The sequence below is a fragment of the Podarcis bocagei genome (assembly GCF_964188305.1).
Source record: "Podarcis bocagei genome assembly, chromosome: 7".
Taxonomy (NCBI): Eukaryota; Metazoa; Chordata; class Lepidosauria; order Squamata; family Lacertidae; genus Podarcis; species Podarcis bocagei.
Genome location: NC_138132.1, coordinates 80,972,073 through 80,993,605, shown reverse-complemented (window position 1 = coordinate 80,993,605; position 21,533 = coordinate 80,972,073). Strand labels below are relative to the sequence as shown.

The following is a 21,533-nucleotide window of genomic DNA, read 5'->3' as shown; positions in this document are numbered from 1 at the left end:
AACAGTTTCAGGTTAAGAATGGACCTCCGGAACGAATTAAGTACTTAACCTGAGGTACCACTGTATATTGGTTTTTAAAAATGTTAATGTTTTATTATGTTTTTATATATGCTGGAAGCTGCCCAGACTGGCTGGGGTACCCCAGTCAGATGGGTGGGGTATAACTATTATTATTATTATTATTATTATTATTATTATTATTTCCCTATTTTCATCAGAGAAATGTTGGAGGGTATGGAAAATGAGCAATCTGCCTCATAATTGCCCCTTAATTCTGGGAAAGACAAAAAGGGTGCCTTGATCATTTATCAGTAAGGTTTTTGGGGGGTGAGGGAAAAAAGGGGAATTAAGAGGAAATGCACGCCTCCCCCTTCTCCTTCACCCCCCCTCCCACTGCACCCTCTCTGCCCTTGCATTTCCTTATTTTTCACATTGCTCCTGCTCCCCCCCCCGCCCTCGCACACACATGGGGTGTGACTAACACCTGGCCCCGGGGCATCTTTATTGGAAATACATGGTATCGGAATTTGTTTAAGATTTTTATCAATAGCACGTGTGGCTGGCCTTTGCATCCAGAAGCGAGAGGAAGGTCACGGGGTCGCAGATCAAGCGCCGTTCCCCCCACCCCACCTTCCCGCAAGAGGGAAAGAGCAGGGAGCAAGGGGTTGGGGAAGTCAAGAGCCATTCATGTCCCTCTCTCTGCAGTTTACAGAAGGTTCTCATTTGGCCGTAGAAGTCGAAACACATTACATGGAGCAAGGGCAAAGGGGGGGGGGCAGTTGTCACGGCCGCTTGGGGAAGGAGGTTACTCTGCAATGAGCCCTGGGCGAAAAGGGGAAGAGAGTCCCCCCCACTTCAAGGGTTTCAATGGGTCACAAACTTATCCCTGGCTTCGAAGGGTAGCAGGTGAACTGTCTGGCTGAGAGCCTCTCGGGAGGGAGGGGGGGGCATTGTGCGTGACCCCGGTGGACCAGGAGGTGAGCTGACCCTCCCACCTCCACGGAGATGACCAAAAGCCCTTGCCCCAGGGACCTTGCCACTTGCTCCCAGACCCCCTTTCGGGAATCCCCAAATGGCCCGGGCGATATTGAGAAAAGCTAAAGAGGTTTAACATTCAACTTAAGGGGGTCTACAATGAGTAGGTCTAGCATTGGATGCAACCCATATATAACTGCCCTGAGACCTGTGGGTATAGGGCAGTATATCAATTGAACAAATAATAATAATAATGTACTTATTTATGTGGGACGCAGGTGGTGCTGTGGGTTAAACCACAGAGCCTAGGGCCTGCCAATCGGAAGGTCGGTGGTTCAAATCCCCGCAACGGGGTGAGCTCTCGTTGCTCGGTCCCTGCTCCTGCCAACCTAGCAGTTCAAAAGCACATCAAAAGTGCAAGTAGATAAATAGGTACTGCTCTGGCGGGAAGGTAAACGGCGTTTCCATGCGCTGCTCTGGTTCGCCAGAAGCAGCTTAGTCATGCTGGCCACATGACCCAGAAGCTGTAAGCTGGCTCCCTCGGCCAATAAAGCGAGATGAGCGCCGCAACCCCAGAGTCGGCCACAACTGGACCTAATGGTCAGGGGTCCCTTTACCTCTACTTTACTTTACTTATTTATGCATTGCATTTATGTAGGTCCATGGAGTGTAGAATTGCCAACTCTGACTGGCATCCATTAATTTAGCAAATGTCTACACAGTTCTCTGTAAAATTTATCCTGATATGGTCCTCTGTGTGGGTCCCTGCTTAGAATCATAGAATTGTAGAGTTGGAAGGGACTCTAAGGGTCATCTAGTCCAACCCCCTGCAATGTAGGAACCACAACTTCCCACCCACCTCCAGAGATGCAGAGGAGGTTACCTGTTGCCCCCCTGCATGAGTTTCTGCAACAACCCCACCCCACCAACAGGCAGGGTCTTAACCCTCCAGTAGCAGATACTTACTTTGCCCATACTGTCCATACTGGTAGCTGGCCACCGGGTCCACACTATAGCCGGTGGTGGTGTAGGTCGGGGGGCAGTAGGACTGTGAGGTGGGGAGGCTGTCAACAGACTTGATGGAGTCACTCCTCTGACTGCAGCTGGCCGAGATGGAGTTGGCGGTGTCCAAGCTGCCGTGGAGGGGCGAGATGGAGAAGTCAGCCTGGGGCTGCGGGGGGACCCCGCTGGGGTTGCTCAGGATGCTCATGACCTGTGGGGGGTTGCAGGATGAGACCCAAGTCAATGGGGAACAATGGCACCAGGCATACGATGTTTAAAGAGAAGTGAGTGCTTGGAAGGAACAGAATGCAAGAACGCCAGAATTTAGATCAGGCCAGAGGTCCATCGGGTACAGCATCCTCTTCTGTACCAATGGCCAACCACATGCCTAGGGAAAGAAGGTAAGCAGGATCCGAGAACAATGGTGCTCATCTCATTAGTTTTTAAACTCAAGAACCGCAGAAGAGTTTTGCAGGATCATGCCAACGAACCAAAAACAAACCCCTGTGTTGCAATAAGAACCAAGCACAACAATACAAACACAAGACACAGGCTAATTGTTAGTAGAGAATATATAATAATAATAATAATAATAATAATAATAATAATAATAATAATAATAATAATAATAATTTATTATTTGTACCCTGCTCATCAGGCTGGGTCTCCCCAGCCATTCTGGGTGGCTTCCAACAAAGATTAAAAATACATTAAAATGTCACACATTAAAAACTTCTATGATCCCTATTCTATTATACAGTATATTCTCTACTAACTATTAGCCTACGTGTTGGGTTTGTATTGTTGTGTTTGGATCAGGCCAACGGCCTGTCTAAACATAAAACACCAAACATTAAAAACTTCCCAATACAGGGCTGCCTTCAGATGTCTTCGAAAAGTTGTGTTGTTCTTTATCTCCTTGACATCTGGTGGGAGGGTGTTCCACAGGGCAGGCGTAACTGTTGAGAAGTCCCTTTGCCTACTTCCCTGTTAACTTCACTTCTCGCAGTAAGGGAACTGCCAAAAGGCCCTCGGAGCTGGACCTCAGTGTCCGGGCTGAACGATAGGGGTGGAGACGCTCTTTCAGGTATACTGGACCGAGGCCGTTTAGGGCTTTAAAGGTCAGCACTGACACTTTGAATTGTGCTCGGAAACATACTGGGAGCCAGTGTAGATCCTTTAGGACTGGTGTTATATGGTTGCAGCAGCTCCCCATCACCAGTCTAGATGCTGCATTCTGGATTATTTGTAGTTTCCAGGTCACCTTCAAAGCTAGCCTCACATAGAGCGCATTGCAGTAGTCCAAGCGGGAGATAACCAGAGCATGTACCTCTCTGGTGAGACAGTGCACAGGCAGGTAGGGTCTCAGCCTGAATACCAGATGGAGCTGGTAGTACAGTATCATCTTCCAATTTTAGTTATCGTTTAGTTATCGGCCTAATCTACTCTTAAGAATGGAAGACTGTAAGAATAGCCCTATCTAGTCCAGCATCATGTTTCCAGCACGTTTCCGAGCACAATTCAAAGTGTCAGTGCTGACCTTTAAAGCCCCAAACGGCCTCGGTCCTGTATACCTGAAGGAGTGTCTCTACCCCCAACGTTCTGCCCGGACACTGAGGTCCAGCACCGAGGGCCTTCAGCCGGTTCCCTCACTGCGAGAAGCCAAGTTACAGGGAACCAGGCAGAGGGCCTTCTCGGTGGTGGCACCCGCCCAGTGGAACGCCCTCCCACCAGATGTCAAAGAGAAGAACAACTACCAGACTTTTAGAAGACATCTGAAGGCAGCCCTGTTCAGGGAAGCTTTAAATGTTTAATAGACTACAGTATTTTAATACTTTGTTGGAAGCTGCCCAGAGTGGCTGGGGAAACCCAGCCAGATGGGCGGGGTATAAATAGATGATGATGATGATGATGATGTTCTGACAGTGGCCAACCAGATACCACCAATGGGAAACCAACAGCACTCACATAGGAACCTAAGAAGATCTTTTGGATCATGCCAGTGTCCCATCTAGTCCAGCATCCTGTTCTCACAGATTCCACCAGCAAGCAGGACCTGACCACAAGAGCAACATTCCTCTCTTGTTGTTTCCAGCAAGTGGAATTTGGAGGCAGCCTGTTCCTGGAGGATCCATCTATTTCTTGTGACTAATTGCTACTACCAGTAGACTTAAGAGCATAACAGAAGCCTGGCTGCTGGATCAACCCAAAGATTTAGCCCAGCATCCTGCTCTCTCACAGTGGCCACCCAGAGGCCCCAATGGGAAGCCGGCCACACTTGCAATTCCCAGCAAATCCACTTCCTCCTTCTATTCTGACACAAACCTCTTTTCTGAATCTCGGACCAGTCCCTCTGCTTCCCTGGCAATGCTCTGACCACAGGAAGCAACAGCTGCTCCCCTCCTTGCTTTTTGGCAAAGCGCCGAAGTGCCGGCAGTCACCTCCGCGCCGCTCCAAAGCTTTCCCTTTTTTTATAAAGAAAAAGTGAGGGTGGGAAGGGGGGGGGGAAGTCTGAAAATGTAGCATAATCTTATTGACCTCAATTAATGCACCAAATTGAAAATGTTTGGAGCCCGGCAAGAGGTGGAAGAAAGCTTTTTATCCCTCGCTAACCTCCTGTTGGGAGGACTTTATTCTTTCCGAATGACACACTGCTGTTTCGGGAGAGGCGATTCCTCGCCCGGCAAACGGTCCGATGGCTCCCCTTGCCCCAACTTCTGCCAGATATAAGCTTGAGATGCTGGCGGCTGAGCCTGGGACCTTCTGCATTCAAACCAGATGCTCTGCCATTGAGCTGGAGCCCTTCTCTTACGATATAGGAAGCTGCCATCTAACTCGGTGTTTCTTCAGGCAAGAGACTTTCCAAGCCCTTCACGGAAGGAAATGTTGGGGATTGAACCTGGGACCACAGCACTCCAGCACCAAGCTATGGTTCGTCCCCCCCAAAAAATTAAGTAGGATCCTAGTCCTCATGGTTCTGAAAGACTAATTTAAACAGGGAACTGCCTTATACAGTCAGCTATGAGCCCAACTAGCTCACTAGAGTGTACGCCAGGTTTCCCCAAACTCATTTTGGGACTACAGTTCCCATCATCCCTGACCACTGGTCCTGCTAGCAAGGGATGATGGGAGTTGTAGTCCAACAACAGCTGGAGACCCAAGTCTGGGAAACCCTGGAGTACCCTGACTAGCTGTGGCTTTCTAGGGTGTCAGGCAGCTGCGGCTGGGAGAGAGTCCCTTTCTGAAACCCCAGTGACACCCTGCTGGTCAGTGTGGGCCAGAGATGGGGAAGGTGACTTCTGCCTTCAGATGTTGTTGGGCTACAGTTCTCATCAGCCCCAGACAAGCATGGTCAATGGTCAGAGATGATGAGACTTGACTGATCTAGATGGGCTTGATTCAGCGTATCTATTTGTTTTTATTTAACCCGTTTATTTACCTCCAAGGAGCTCAAAGTGGAGCACCTGGTTCTTATTCTGCCCCGGTTTATCCTCACAACAACCATGAAAAGTAGGTTAGAATTGTAGAGTCGGAAGGGACCACAAGGGTCATTTGGTCCAATCCCCTGCAATGCAGGAAGCGTTTTTCCCAGTGTGGGGCACAAGTCTCATGCTCCATGGACTGAGAATGAGTGACTATGGCCTGAGGTCTCCCAGTGAACTTTGTGGCTTCATTTTTTCCCATTGGTATTTGAATAGGTTTGTGTTTTCATCTTGCTTCAATTCTATTACAGCTCAATTGATTTTTAATGATTCTAATATATATATATATATATATATATATATATATATATATATATATATGCAGGTTTTGGTGTCTTCGGGTGTCTTCCCGTGTAAGAGTTGGGGTGTCTAGGCGACGTTTCGACGAGGTCTCACTCGTCATCTTCAGGCTGGTGCTTTCGGCTTCTTGTTACTAGAACAGAGCAGGATCTCAGTGTTTGAGTTCCTATAAATACTGTTGAGGGGGTGTGGTGTATAGCCTCCAACGTTCTGGGCAGAGAGGGAGTTCCCAGGTTAGTGTGCCTTTTCTTCTTTTGTTCCTTAATTACTTGAGGGATATCTTGAGTGATTTCTTGAGTGATATTCTGAGTACCACTTAGGAGGGTCGTTAGGTGTGGATTAGTTGCTAAAGCTTTCGTGTCTTGACCTCTTGAGCTTGTGAAGAGTTTTTCTGAGAAGATGGCTGTACTGCACTTAGTTGTGCTCTGGCTTGGCTTCGTGTATAGGGGCGAGCTGTGGTTTTGTGCCCTGTGCCAGCCAGATCTGTGTAGGGATTGCAGGGGGGTGCAGCATCCGGAGGTGCCACTATGGTTTGGCTACTGGATGGTGTCTGTACTTTATCTGTGGAGAGGGTCTGGGTTTGGGTCTGGTGTGGTTGATTGGAGATGGCGTTCTGTGTGTCTCTGGTTCTGGTGTCGGTTTTTGTGGGGAGGGCTAATTTCCAGATGTCTGGCAGGCGGGACGTGTCGTCACGCTTGTTCATGTTGTGAGGGTGTTTCTCTATCTCGATGGCTTCCATGATTATTCTCTTGTGGTGATGTTCCATGTTAAAGAGCAATTTGGAATCTGCAAAATTAATTTCGTGTCCTGTTTCTTTCATGTGTTGGTAAAGAGAGGAAGTTTTTTCTTCTTTTTTGACGGCATTCTTGTGTTCTGCGATACGTGCATTTATTCGTCTGTTTGTTTGTCCAATGTACGTGGCTGGGCAGACTTTGCAGGGTATTTCATAGACCCCTTGGTTTTCTAACTGGATTTTATCTTTTGGGTTTCTGAGGATATTGGCTATTTTTTGGTTGGTGCAAAAGGCTGTTTTGATATTGTGTTTATGGAGGATTTTGCTAATTTTATCTGTAGTGCCCTTGATATAAGGAAGGAGGGCCATGCCATTGTTTTCTTCTGTGTCTTGGTTTTTGGGGGGTGTTTCTTTTTGGATTAGCTTCGTAACCCTGTTTTGTTGGTATCCGTTGGCGATTAACACATTTGAGAGATTCTGTAACTCAGTTGTCAAGTGGTCTTTGTCAGCCAGGCGTTTGGTTCTGGAGATGAGAGTCTTGGCTACGGAGTTTATTTGTGCAGGGTGGTGGTGTGATTGTGCATGTAAGTAGCGGTTGGTGTGTGTTTTTTTCCGGTAGATAGTGTGTCCTAGGGAGCCATCAGGTTTTTTGTAGATTAGGACGTCAAGGAAGGGAAGTTGGTTGTTGGCTTCTATTTCCATAGTGAATTGTATTTTGGGGTGTAGGCTGTTGAGATGTGTGAGGAAGCTATCTAGTTTTTCCTTCCCGTGTGGCTAGATTCCCGTGTAAGAGTTGGGGTGTCTAGGCGACGTTTCGACGAGGTCTCACTCGTCATCTTCAGGCTGGTGCTTTCGGCTTCTTGTTACTAGAACAGAGCAGGATCTCAGTGTTTGAGTTCCTATAAATACTGTGGAGGGGGTGTGGTGTATAGCCTCCAACGTTCTGGGCAGAGAGGAAGTTCCCAGGTTATTGTGCCTTTTCTTCTTTTGTTCATTGATTACTTGAGGGATATCTTGAGTGATTTCTTGAGTGATATTCTGAGTACCCGTGAAAATCTACGAAAGCAAATATATATATATATATATATATATATATATATATATATATATATATAAGCTTTTTAGTATTTTATCTGTCTTGCTTTAGCTTGTGTAAGACGCCTCAGTCCCAGTCTGGGGGAGAAAGGCAGGATATAAATAAATATAAAGGATTTGTCCTTTTCGTGTTGTTGAACAATGAGCACCATAATGTTATTTTTATCTTCCTGGTGTATTTAAACTTTTTATTAGGTTTTTTTTTAAATAATTGCAAATTCCTTTGAAACATTTCCTGTAGTAAGCAATGGATAAATGCAATAATCAACCAATATTCAATTATTATTTCTGAGTCAGGATTTGAACTCTGATCTCTCCCAGGTCTTAGTCCAATACTCTAACCACACTGGCAGCTCCCTGAGTGTGGACACTCTGAGCTAGTGACCCTTAACACCACAGATATTCCAACTAGTGAAGCTCTTCCACGTCCCTCCCATTTTATTAAAAAACAACAACAACCCCAAAACTTGCAGATCCAAACTCTAGAGGAAAGGATTATTATTACTATTTCCCCCTATCATGCTTTTCCTGCAATTGACCTTGCTTTCTCCTAATTTATTATGTCTTGGAGCGTTTACCACCACTAACAAGAAATCAATAGCCTCTCCGTATCTGAAAGGGTTTTATATATATATATAAATAAAATATATTACTATCAGGAAGGAAATCTGTCATGTCAATCAGGGTGATTGGCAACCATCCTGTCCCCGCCACCCAGCTCTCCTGCTTCTTATCAATTGCTCCCTCCAAAATCCCCTCTAGGCGTTCAATCAGACGCCGGCTCAAAGTGAAGTTTCCGATCAAAGAGGCTCTGGACGTGGCAGCAAACCGGATGGGAAGAACCACACAAATTCCTTTGGGAAGCTTAACTGCAGAGGGTGAAGGCAAGGCTCACCCCATTCCCCGATGCTCAGAGCACCCAGCATTCCAAGGTAGACTGTTTCTGAGCATGGAGGTACCACCTGCTACTCATGTATGATAAGAACATAAAAACATAAGCAAAAAGTATTGGATCACGCACCCTGCTCCCAGAGTAGCTGGCCAGATCCCCCAATGGAAAACCTGCAAGCAGGACCTGGGCAGTGTTAGAAACTGAGATATGAAAGCTAGGAGCTGAATGGCACCTTAAACCTAGGTTATGGGTGCGACAACGGAATGTTGTGAATAACAAGAATACAAAGCTGAAAATGAATGAACTGCAGCTAAAATATTACAGTGGTACCTCAGGTTACATACCCTTCAGGTTACAGACTCCGCTAACCCAGAAATAGTGCTTCAGGTTAAGAACTTTGCTTCAGGATGAGAACAGAAATCGTGCTCCGGCGGTGCAGCGGCAGCAGGAGGCCCCATTAGCTAAAGTGGTGTTTCAGGTTAAGAACAGTTTCAGGTTAAGTACGGACCTCCAGAACAAATTAAGTACTTAACCTGAGATACCACTGTATGTTCATTTTTGACATGTACTAGTCCTTCCCCTCCCCAACCCCTTAATATTCTTAAGAGGGTCTGTCTGTCTGTCTGTCTATCTACTTTTATGTGTCCTGAATCTTCCAATCTCCTGAGACTCCAGCTCCCATCGTCCCATGCTGGCTGCTGGAGTCCCTACACCCTTAAACAGGTTCATGGAAGAGGCCTTTTGCTACAGATGCTGTTTAAGGTGTGGAGAACCTCTGGCTCTTCACTTGTTTCTGGATTACAACTCTCACCATCCCAGTCCATTGGGCCATGCTTGCTGGGGCTGCTGGGAGTTGTAGTTCAGCAGTGTTTGGAGGGCCCAAAGTTCCCCATACACCTGTGTGAAGTCCTACATGGGACAAAGAAACTGGGGGCACAAAAGAAAGGGACACTGCGTTCCAAGGTCAGCTCGTGACAATCTTGACTGCGGTGAGATCTGAGCCCATTTCCCAGCTATCCTAGTTATCTCCCACTTGGACTACTGCAATGCGCTCTACGTGAGGCTACCTTTGAAGGTGACCCGGAAACTACAACTAATCCAGAATGCGGCAGCTAGACTGGTGACTGGGAGAAGCCGCCGAGACCTACATTGACTCCCAGTACGTTTCCAAGCATAATTCAAAGTGTTGGTGTTGACCTTTAAAGCCCTAAACGGCCTCAACCCAGTATACCTGAAGGAGCGTCTCCACCCCCCATCGTTCTGCCCAGACACTGAAGTTGAGTGCTGAGGGCCTTCTGGCGGTTCCCTCATTGCGAGAAGCAAAGCTACAGGGAACCAGGAAGAGGGCCTTCTCGGTAGTGGCGCCCGGCCTGTGGAATGCGCTCCCATCAGATGTCAAAGAGAAAAACAACTACCTGACATTCAGAAGACATCTGAAGGCAACCCTGTTCAGGGAAGCCGCCGAGAGTGGCTGGGGAAACCCAGCCAGATGGGTGGAGTACAAATAATAAGTTGTTGTTGTTGTTGTTGTTGTTGTTGTTGTTGTTGTTGTTGTTGTTGTTGTTGTTGTTGTTATTATTATTATTATTATTATTATTATGGTTAGAGTGGACCTTTGAGACCATGGTTCAAATCCCCGCTCAGCTGTAGTCACTTGACTGGGTGACCTTGGGCTGGTGTCTCCCCCTTGGCTTGACAACCTCACAGGGTTGTTGTGGGGATAGGATGAGGAGGGGGAGAACCACGCATGCCACCTGGAGCTCCTTGGAGGCAGAGCTGGGAAATAAATGCAATGAAATAAAATTAATAAACTGGAAATTTCCCAAGTTACCATTTTTCAGGTGCCGGAAGCAAAGGGCCACTCTATCTCTCTGTATCTCTCTGTCCTCTTATTTTGGTGGTGGCGGGAACTAACGCCCCCCCTCAAAAAACCCCAGTTTCTATAGAGCCCTTACACATTCCTCCCCTCTGGGATTTCATCACTCTCTCACACACTTTAAAAGAAGGGGAGTTTTTTTTTAAAAAAAATGTAATTAATTCTCTCCATTTCTGAGCTAGCCCTCAGGGCCTCTGGCCGCCGAGGCTCAAGCCGCAAAATGTGCACCCTTTACGATAAACGGAGATGGCTTCAGAGTGCAAACCACAATTAGGCAAACCAATCTCAGCCATCAATAGCTTTATTTTAGGTTCGGAGGGGGACGTGGGCGTAGGGGGTGGGCATCGGGTGGGGAAAGCCCACTGGGTCTCCAGGGCAGGCGGGTATCGGAGAGCGAGAGAGTGAAAGGCGAACGGCACAAGACCCAACTATTGCTCCTAGACAGGAGTGTACGAAGCGGCTGCAGACAGAATCAGATCTGTGTGGCTCCCTCTGTCTCAATGGGTAGCAGCTTTCCAGCCATTGTGGTCAATACAGAGCTGGATGGACCTGTGAAACTCCAGTTTTGTTGGACTATCTCCCATTGGCCACAGTTTAGGTGGCCAATGCTGATGGGATTTGCAGCCCAGCAACATCTAGGGGACGCGGGTGGCGCTGTGGGTAAAACCTCAGCGCCTAGGACTTGCCGATCGCAAGGTTGGTGGTTCGAATCCCCGCGGCGGGGTGCGCTCCCGTCGTTCGGTCCCAGCACCTGCCAACCTAGCAGTTCGAAAGCACCTCCGGGGGCAAGTAGATAAATAGGGACCGCTTACCAGCGGGAAGATAACGGCGTTCCGTGTGCTGCGCTGGCTCGCCAGATGCAGCTTGTCACGCTGGCCACGTGACCCGGAAGTGTCTGCGGACAGCGCTGGCTCCCGGCCTATAGAGTGAGATGAGCGCACAACCCTAGAGTCTGGCAAGACTGGCCCGAATGGGCAGGGGTACCTTTACCTTTTTTTAACATCTAGGGGGCTGCAGGTTTCACACTTGGCCTACATGTCATTGGTCCATTGAGCCCACGGGAAAAAGAGCTTGAATTTAAGCAGCCCCCATCTAGTCCAGCATCCTCCCCATACAGAGCCCAGCCAGATGACCCAATGGGAAGCCCATGAGGGCAACATCATTCTCCCCACTCATGCACCCCAGCAACTGGTTTTCAGAGGCATGCTGCCCTCTGATTCTGAAGGTATCATAGAATAATAATAATAAAAATAAAATCATAGAATTGTAGAATTGGAAAGAGGCACCAAGGTTCATGCAACTCAACTCCCTGCAATGCAGGAATCCCTGTTCAACATTCCCTGACAGACTGCCATTCCGCCTCTGCTTAGAAATCATATCGCCATCAGACTAGTAGTCATTGTGTCTTTCTATGGAAAGCGCTGAAGAGTCTGGGGTGGGAAGAACGCAATCCCCCCTCGACTTTGCAAGACAAGAAGAAAATCCCCTTCCTTCTTTAAATGGCCACGAGAGACCCTCCAACCTCCTTTTTCCGTTTGTTCTCCCTTATCACAATATTTGAAAAGCTTGGTTGGAATTAGATTGGAAAGGGAGATGTTTCGGGTGGTGGACTGAGAGAGAGAGAGAGAGAGAAAGAGAGAGAGAGAGAAAGTCTGTTAGGTCATTGATACCGAAAGCTCCATCCTCTACGTGGAATCCCTTTATGAGGGATGGATCTTGGCATTATTAAGGCGGATTCTCTTGCCTCGCTCACCACTCCATTCCCTAATCCCCAGAGAGTATTCAAGGAACGCTTCTTTCAAACCTAACTTAATATTTCCCATCTCCACACTGAGATCCTTAAACCTCATTTTATCCCTCTCTCAGCCGCAAAGCAAACTCCTTCCTTCTCTCTCCCCCGATGTGTTAATACCCTATACATAATCACAGACTGATTTCCCTACAATGGGAATTGGTAAGAGCAGCTATTTTAAAAGGGACATTAAAGACTACAAAAGACCGTTTTTTTTAAACTATTGGAAAGTTGGCACTGCAAATGCGGAGAGGAAGAGTCTATTCGTTTTATAGAAAGAGTTCAATGGCCTGTCTAGTTCATCATCCTCTTCTCTGGGTGACCAGCCATATGCTTCAATGGGAACCACCCCCTGCAGGATCCAAGCATGAGAGCACTATCTCTTCCTGAGGCTTCCAACAACTGGCATTCAGAAGCATTGCTGCCTTCAGCCAGGGATGCCAGAAAGTAGCCATCATAATAAATAATAATAATAAAAATTATTTATACCCCGCCCTCCCTGGCCAGAGCCGGGCTCAGGGCGGCTAACACCAGTAAAATTATAATAAAAACATAATAGGGGGGGGGACCCCAATTTAAAATGCAGGTTAAAATGCAATTTAAAATGCAGCCTCATTTTAAAAGTAGCCCATGTATCAAAACCGTAGGGGGAGGGAAAATATAAGGGTCAGACTGAGTCCAAACCAAAGGCCAGGCGGAACAGCTCTGTCTTGCAGGCCCTGCGGAAAGATGTCAAGTCCCACAGGGCCCTAGTCTCTTGTGACAGAGCGTTCCACCAAGTCGGGGCCAGTACGGAAAAGGCCCTAGCCCTAGTTGAGACCAATCTAACCACCTTGCGACTTGGGACCTCCAAAGTGTTGTCATTTGTGGACCTTAAGGTCCTCCGCAGGGCATACCAGGAGAGGTGGTCCCGTAGGTACGTGGGTCCTAGGCCGTGTACCATCATGGCTAGTAGCCATCGATAGCCTTGCCCTCCATGAATTTGTCCAATCCTCTTTTATAGACATCCAAGTTGGTGGGCCTCACTGCCTCCTGCAGCAGCGAGTTCCAGAGTTTAGAATCACAGCTTCGTATGCTGTGTGAAAACACTGTGGGGCATGGAGGCTGCTAAAAGGAGGCCTGTAACTCAATTAGGCTAAAGAGGGTTCTCACTGTAGCCAGCCAGATTTTCCCAGGAGAAGGCTGCAAGGAGTACAACAGCAAGCGTAACAGCAAGACTTGCCCAGTTGTGCTTCCCTGCAAATGCTATCCAGAGGCAAACAAGGTCTCTGCCATTGAGGGTAGAACTTAGGCCCTGTGGCTAGTAGCCATTCATGAATTTACTGAATCTTCTAATCGTCTGACTCAGTAGAAGTTCCTAAGGAATTTGCTCGGCCAACGAGAAATGCATTTCCCAAGCAATAGGGAAATACCTACTGGTGATTAAAATAAAATAATAATAATAATAATAATAATAATAATAATAATAATAATAATAATAATGAGACATTTCAGTTATTTAGACATTTCATTTATTAAGAACATGCTGGATCAAGCAGGTGCCCATCTAGTCCAGCAACCTGTTCTCACAGAAGCCAGCCAGATACCCATTATGGGAAACCAATAACAGCAACTCTCCTCACTGGTGATTTCCAGCAACTGGTAGATCATAGCCCTGTCCTCCATGAATTTGGTGGCCAACACTATAACTTATGAGACCTTCTGGATCAGGCCAAAGGCCCATCCAGTGCAGCATTCTTTTCTCACAGTGCCCAACCAGATTCCTGTGTGAAACCCCCAAGCATGACCCAAACACAAAAATAACTCTCCTCTCCTGTAGTTTCCAGCAACTGGTATTTGCAGATCGTAGCCATCATGGCTAGGAGCCATGAGCAGCCCTCTTCTCCATGAATACCTCTGGCTAAGGTAAAGGTAAAGGTAAAGGGACCCCTGACCGTTAGGTCCAGTCATGGCCGACTCTGGGATTGCGGCGCTAATCTCGCTTTCTTGGCCGAGGGAGCCGGCGTACAGCTTCCTCCAGGTCATGTGGCCAGCATGATTAAGCCACTTCTGGCGAACCAGAGCAGCACACCGAAACGCCGTTTACCTTCCCGCCGGAGGGGTACCTATTTATATCTACTTGCACTTTGACATGCTTTCGAACTGCTAGGTTGGCAGGAGCAGGGACTGAGCAATGGGAACTTACCCCGTTGTGGGGATTCAAACTGCCGACCTTCCGATCGGCAAGTCCTAGGCTCTGTGGTTTAACCCACAGTGTCACCCGCGTCCCTCTGCTCTAAAACCACGGCTAGTCCTGCTCCAAAGCAGGAAGGACCTGAAAAAAACCAAAACAAAGCACCCTACACATTTTACTGCTAAGGGTCAAAAGGGGCCTATTAAACTATCCCCCAAATTAAAAAAAACAAAACAAAAACCCAAGGTTTTCTGAAAAGGAAAAAAACAAACAAAGCACATCATTGTGGTTTCTCCTCCTTCTCCTCTGCAGCCCCACACCGGCACAAATCGACAAAGCCGATCTGAAACACACCCCACCTTCTTCCTCTCCCCTCCTCCCTGTTCCTCAGTTGAGCAGATCGGTCCCTCTGCTCCTATCGCCCACCCCCCGCAGGCACCAGTAATGGAGTCAGGGTGGTGGTTCACTGCTTCCAAACAAGATTTCGCGGAGATCCTTTGAGGCTCTCCCCACATCCCCCTTCTCTGCTTCTTCCTTCCTTTTTTCCTGGGATGGCAAAAGGGAAGTATCTATAAATTGTGAAAAGAGATGTATACTACAAAGGGTTCTACCGAGTGGCATATCCCAGCCTCAGGCTAGGCTGGCTGGCTGGCTGATAGTCTTCCAATCTGCGGTAGAACTCTCCTTCTCTGTCTCTTTCTTTCTCTCCCCCCACTTCTCCCCACCCCTGATCAAGCGGACCGCTGCAATCAGTTAAAGTCCAGCTTAACTACAGTGTAAGATACACCAGTTAAGTCAAGCCAATGCCTCAGGGTTTCTCCATCAGGCACAGGGCCGGGGAAAAAACCAAAAGAGAAAGAGGTGGGGTGTGTGTGTCTGTGGGGAGATGAAATAGCCTCGATAAAGTTCACCAAACATGGTGCCAGCTAGCAAGATTCCAGGCCAAACACTGATTTTACTCTGGGATGGCAAGCGAATGGAGAAAGCATTAAACAATTGAGAAGCAATTCCTTTCCACCAGCTTCCTCTCTCTGTTTGATGCTCTAGTCATATGGTTCTCAAGGAAAGGCTGCTTTAAATGGAGACATCGGAAGGTGTTGTCTCAAACCATGTCAGACTGACTCATCCAGCTCAGCTTTGGCTACACTGGCTGGCAGTGGTTCTTCGGGGTTGCAGGCATTAATGGGAGATGCTGAGAGTTTAAATGAAGACTTTCTGCATGCAAAGCAGGTGCTCAACTGCTGGGCACATAAAATAAACTAAAACCCCAGCCCTTGTGGTTTTGAATAAAGGGACGCTTTAAATAGGAATGCAGAAAGTTGTCTTAAAATTGTAAGTTCACCCAGCTCAGTATTGACTGGCAATAGTTATCTGGGGTTTTGACAAGGAATAGTCCCAGCTCCCAGGGACGCGGGTGGTGCTGTGGGTTAAGCCACAGAGCCTAGGACTTGCCGATCAGAAGGTTGGTGGTTCGAATCCCCATGATGGGGTGAGCTCCCGTTGCTCGGTCCCAGCTCCTGCCAACCTAGCAGTTCGAAAGCACCTCAAAGTACAAGTAGATAAATAGGTACCACTCTGGCGGGAAGGTAAATGGCATTTCTGTGCATTGCTCTGGTTCGCCAGAAGTGGCTTAGTCATGCTGGCCACATGATCCGGAAGCTGTACACCGGCTCCCTTAGCCAATAAAGCGAGATGAGCGCCACAACCCCAGAGTCAGCCATTATTGGACCTAAAGGTCAGGGGGTCCCTTTACCTTTACCTTAGTCCCAGCTCCACCAGGAAATCACAGAATCATAGGACTGTAGAATTCCAAGGGACCCAATTGCTCATCTAGTGAATCCCAAGGACCAAGCCTTTGGAACTTTTGCACGTATGTTCTGCAGCTGAACTACAGGCCCTTCCTTTCAGATACAGGAGGCTAGAAAGCTGCCTTTGCAGAGTCAGACCCTGGGTCCAAAGCAAACAGGAGAACTCCAACTTTTCTATCATGCATGTGCAGTAACCAATAATACAAATCTCCCTAAATTGGTGTACACAGCAAGATAGAGAAAAGGTACGCAATTGCAGTCAGGTCTTGAATTAGAAATGGTCCTTGCAGTATAAAAGAAAATGGTCTGAGCTGTGGATCAGGGCCTCATAGTTCAGAGCAGAGGCTCTTAGGCCAACAGATCACACAGGGGATGGCTCTCCACCACATTGAGGGCACGTCGGCATTGGAAACCTAAACCGGTTTAACCGCTTCCACTCCTCACGTCCCCCTTTCCAATTGAACCCCGGATATTAGGGAAATCTGCTTAAAGGAATTTGCGCATTCTCTGCTAGCACTGAAACGAATGGGCTCTCAAAGCCCAGGAGTCTGTAAATTTTGATGTGAAATCTCAATTGGTTATTCTTGGAGTAGCCACCAAAAATATTGGTATGCAGAACACAATGCTATTGGATATTACTGAGAGCATATACTGTTGCATTTTTTCCTAACACCCCCCAGTTAAGGCAATGATCCTCACCCTGTTACCAGGAAGCAAGCCCCATTGAATCCAACAGGACCTACTTCTGAGGAGTTAGGATTGCATTGTAAATTGCAAAAGGAAGATTCTACCCAGCGTGTTAACAATCAGTACCATGGACAGCTCCTGTTACAGTATAACTTCTTAGGAAGGCCAGATTCACAACGTACTTTTAAAGCACTATGATAATACTTTAAACAGTCATGGCTTCTTGCAAAGAATTCTGGGAGTCGTAGTTTGCTAAAGGTGCTGAGAATTGTCAGGAGACCTGCATTCCCTTCCCAGAGTACAATTCCTAGAGGTCTAGTAATCAATCCCTCTTCATGGGAAGGGTAGCCCCAAGAGGGGAATGGGGGTTGGAGTCTCCTGATAACTCTCAGCACCTTTAACAAACTACAGTTCACAGAATTATTTGGGGAAGCCAATATTCTTTAAAGTGGCATCATAGGGTGTTAAATGTATGGCCTAAGAAGGCATCATCCAGAGGAAAGGAATACAGTATTTGGGGAGACACTGCCCCACAACCAGCATTTCCCAATCTATGAATCCAAGTCATTGAATGCAGGCAGATTGTTCAATGGAGATAGCCACAAGAACAAACCATGGATCATGGCCTTACCTGCATTCCCCCCCACATCTACCTGCAGGTGTGGGCCCTCCAGATGCTATTGCACTTCAACTCCCATCAGCTCCAGCATGGGCAAAGGTCTATGATAATGGGGAGTCCAGCAACATCTGAAAATCAACAGATGTGTCCCTCACCTGCTGTCATGGCTGCTTCATATGAGCCGGTCCCAGCATAAAAAAGTAAGAGTCCGCTGGATCAGACCAACAGCTCATCTAGCCCATCATTGTGTTCTCTCAGTGGCCAACCAGATCTCCCGATGGGAAACCTGCAGGCAAGATTCAAGCACAAAAACCCTCTGTCCTCCTTCCCTTTCCAGCAACTGGTATTCAGAAGCAGTGCTGCCTGTGACCATGGAGCCAGAGCACAGCCATCGTGGCTGTGTAGCCATTAATAGCCCTCTCCTCCATGAATTTGTCCAATCCTTTTTCAAAGCCATCCATGTTGTTGGCCATCCCTGCCTCCTGTAGGAGTGACAGGGACTAATAACAACAGCTAAAACAGCCAAAGAGCCACTGAGTTTCAGCAATGACGGCAGACAATAATGTAATCATTCCAGCAACTGCAGATGGTGTTTGTTTCACCAGAGTGTCAGGAAAAAAGAGGAGCACCTTGTCAGATTCATTGCTCCACCCTAGCTCAGTGCGGTCTGCACTGACTGGCAGTGCCTCTCAGGCTTTCCTTTTCCAGGCTCTAACACTGAGCTACAGGAAGCCATCCTATGCTGAGTGAGAATATTGGTCCATCTAGCTCAGTGTTGTCTACGCTGGCAGTGGCTCCTCGGGATTCTGGACAGGGCTCTCTCCTATCACTGAACCTGGGACCTCCTGGATGCAAAGCTGAGATACAGGCTTCCTCTAAAGCAGTCTTCCTCAACCTGTGGGTCCTCAGATGTTGTTGAACTACAACTCCCATCACCCTAGCAAGGCCAGTGCCCAGGGATGATGGGAATTGTAGTCCAACAACATCTGAGGACCCACAGGTTGAGAACCGCTGCCCTAAAGGATAATGGGAAGATGCTAGATTTGAAGGTGACCTGGAAACTACAACAAATCCAGAATGTGGCGCCTAGACTGATGATGGGGAGCAGCTGCAACCATATAACACCAGTCCTAAAGGATCTACACTGGCTCCCAGTACGTTTCCAAGCACAATTCAAAGTGTTGGTGCTGACCTTGAAAGCCCTAAATGGCCTTGGTCCAGTATACTTGAAGGAGCGTCTCCACTTCCATCGTTCTGCCCGGACACTGAGGTCCAGTGCTGAGGGCCTTCTGGCGGTTCCCTCGCTACGAGAAGCCAAGTTACAGGGAACCAGGCAGAGGGCCTTTTTGGTAGTGGCACCCGCCCTGTGGAACGCCCTCCCACCAGATGTCAAAGAGAAAAATAACTACCAGACTTTTAGAAGACATCTGAAGGCAGCCCTGTTTAGGGAAGCTTTTAATGTCTAATAGGTTATTGTATTTTAGTGTTCTATTGGAAGCTGCCCAGAGTGGCTGGGGAAACCCAGCCAGATGGGCGGGGTATAAATAATAAATTATTGTTATTATGACAGCCCTAGACTCTCATTTCCATCTCTGGCACCCTGGAGCTGCTTGCAAGGATGTTCCGCCTGGCATTTCAGAAGCAAGAGTTTTGGGCTCCGTCTGCTCTCCGAAGTTTGCAAGTGCAGAAGAGACGTCTGATCCTGAGATAAAGTCTAGGAAAGCAGGGATTAGAACTACTTAGTGGAGGAAAAGGGAGACGAAGGCAGGGGCTGATTATTCTGCAGATACGACTGTTTAAAGATAATGATTGCATAAATTTAATTAATGCTTTTTCATGCCACAAATGGCCGTTTTGTAATTAATGTATCTAGCCTCGCTAAGCACGGGAGATCACATCTCCCATCCTTCCCTCCCCCACCCCACCCCCATCCTCCTCGCCTGTGTCCTCCCCCTCCCCCTCCTCCTGTCCTCCGTCTTCCCATTTAATGAAAGACAGAAAACAGATGACAGAAACAATTTATCAACGGGTTCGGGTGTCAAACGCCTAATTGGGTGCGCCAGGTTAGCGGAAAGTGAATAGAGGGTGGTGGTGGGGGGTTTGAGATGTGGGGAGGGCTTGTTCCCCCCTCGATCGCTGTGGCTTTGGGGTGGGTGCTCCTGACAGCGGAGGTGCAGGAGGGGGGAGGGAAGGAGAGGGGATAAAGTGTTCCTCGTTAATTGATGGAGATTAGGATATAGATTGGCTGTGGCAGCGACTGGGCAGTGACAAGGAAGGGACAGGCGGAGCTGATTAACATCCATGCAAACAAGCTGCCAGATCTCACAATGTGTTAAGTCCTGCTTGTGGTGACAACGCTGATCGGTCTGTACTTGTGGCAGGGGTGGGAAAATATCAGGGCACACCGGAGATGGTCTGGTGGAGCAGCTAGTGAAGAGTTTTCCCACACTGATGCCCTCCACACCTTGCTAGACTCTGAATCCCATCATTGCCCCTGGTAGTTGGCCATGGTCATCCCTCAACTAGGCCATTGCTTGCCTTCACTGCCCTGACTACCTCCATCATCAATCTGCCTTCTATTAATGTAGGCATAGAAGACCTATGGCCCTTCTGATGCCATCATGCTTGATCACAGGTAAGCTTAATGGGGCTGGCTGGAATCCAACAGCATTTGGAGGGCCTCAGGTTCCCTATCCTTGAACTATCACTTGCCTTTATTGAATCTTGAACTATCACTTGCCTTTATTGAATCTTGAACTATCACTTGCCTTTATTGAATCTTGAACTATCACTTGCCTATATTGACCATGGCCCTTCACTTTTTCAACAACAACAATGATGTTGAATGCAAGAAAATAAATCCATTGAACACCACACCATCACATTGGGTAGTATCCTAATCAGTGGTAGTCCTAATCAGAATAAATCCATAGGGATGTAGCCAATGCTAGTCTACTCAGAGTAGATCCACTGAAATTAATGAATCTAAGACAGTCATGTTCATTAACTTTGGTGGGTTTGCTCTGTGTAGGACTAGCATTGGGCACAACCCATTGACACGAATGGACCGAACTTAACCATGTCCATTAACCTCAGTGGGTCTACTCTGAGTAAGACTAGCACTGAACACGACTTTCAAAGTCTGGCTCCGGAGACAAGATGTGGATGGTCACTGCCTATGATGGCTTTAAAAGGTAGTGGTGAAATTCAAGGAAGAGGATATATCTATTGAGGGCAGATCATTGTGCCAGATCAAAGGAACCTCCAGCTTTAGAAGCAGTATACCCTTGAATACTAGTTGCAGGAGGGCTCTTGGCTTTCAACTCAGTGTAGACCCATTAAAATGAATGGACTTTTGGTAGTCATGTCCATTAACACCAAAGGTTCTACTCTGATTAGGACTAGCATAAATGGATATGGCCTAAAGTAGCTCCATTCACTTTTGCTTCTGTCCTCACCTGTCACTGACATGTGGCCCCCAGAAGGATCATTATGTGGCCCTTGGATTGATAAAGGTTTCCCAGCCCTGACTTGGTGTCTTTCACAGGGGCAGTTCAAGGACTTGGTGTCTTTCAGCTGTTAGTGTTTAGTGGATACACTGGGCCCTATCCCTTAAATTTTCCTCCACAGTGCTCTCCCCACCCACTTGTTGAAATAGGACCAGCCATCTTGACTTAGCTCTATGGAACCCCCCCACCCCCTCCCCACCATACTGGTCTGCTCACTCAAGCTGCCCTTCTAGATCATCCTCTCTCAACCTCGAGTCCCCAGATGACATCAGACTACAACTCCCACCATCCCTAGTGAGAAGGGCCTGCAGTCAGGTATGATGGGAGTGGTAGTCCAACAACATATGGGGACTTAAGGTTGAGAAAGACTGGTCTAAATCAATGTCCTTCAACTTTGGGTCCTCAGATGTGGGTGGACTACAACTCCCATAATTCTTGAGATAGGGCTAAGCTGGCGGTGGGTGTTGGGAGTTGTAGTTCACCCACATCTGGGGACCCAAGATCAAAGAACAACACTCTAGATACCAATGGCAGAGCCCCTGGTCTATAGTGGATCCTGTCTACCGCAGAGTTATCACCACAATAACAAT

The 21,533-nt window shown here is 47.6% G+C and overlaps 1 protein-coding gene across 5 annotated transcripts in view; it reads right to left on the bottom strand.

The window, feature by feature from the left end:
- PAX7 (paired box 7) overlaps positions 1-21,533 on the bottom strand; it is a 174,836-nt gene that overhangs the window by 9,517 nt on the left and 143,786 nt on the right. For all 5 annotated transcript variants that reach the window (XM_081203113.1, XM_081203110.1, XM_081203109.1 and 2 more), the window contains one exon: positions 1,942-2,188. In XM_081203113.1, coding sequence (XP_081059239.1) covers positions 1,942-2,188 — 247 coding nt within the window. The remainder of the gene's footprint in view (positions 1-1,941; positions 2,189-21,533) is intronic.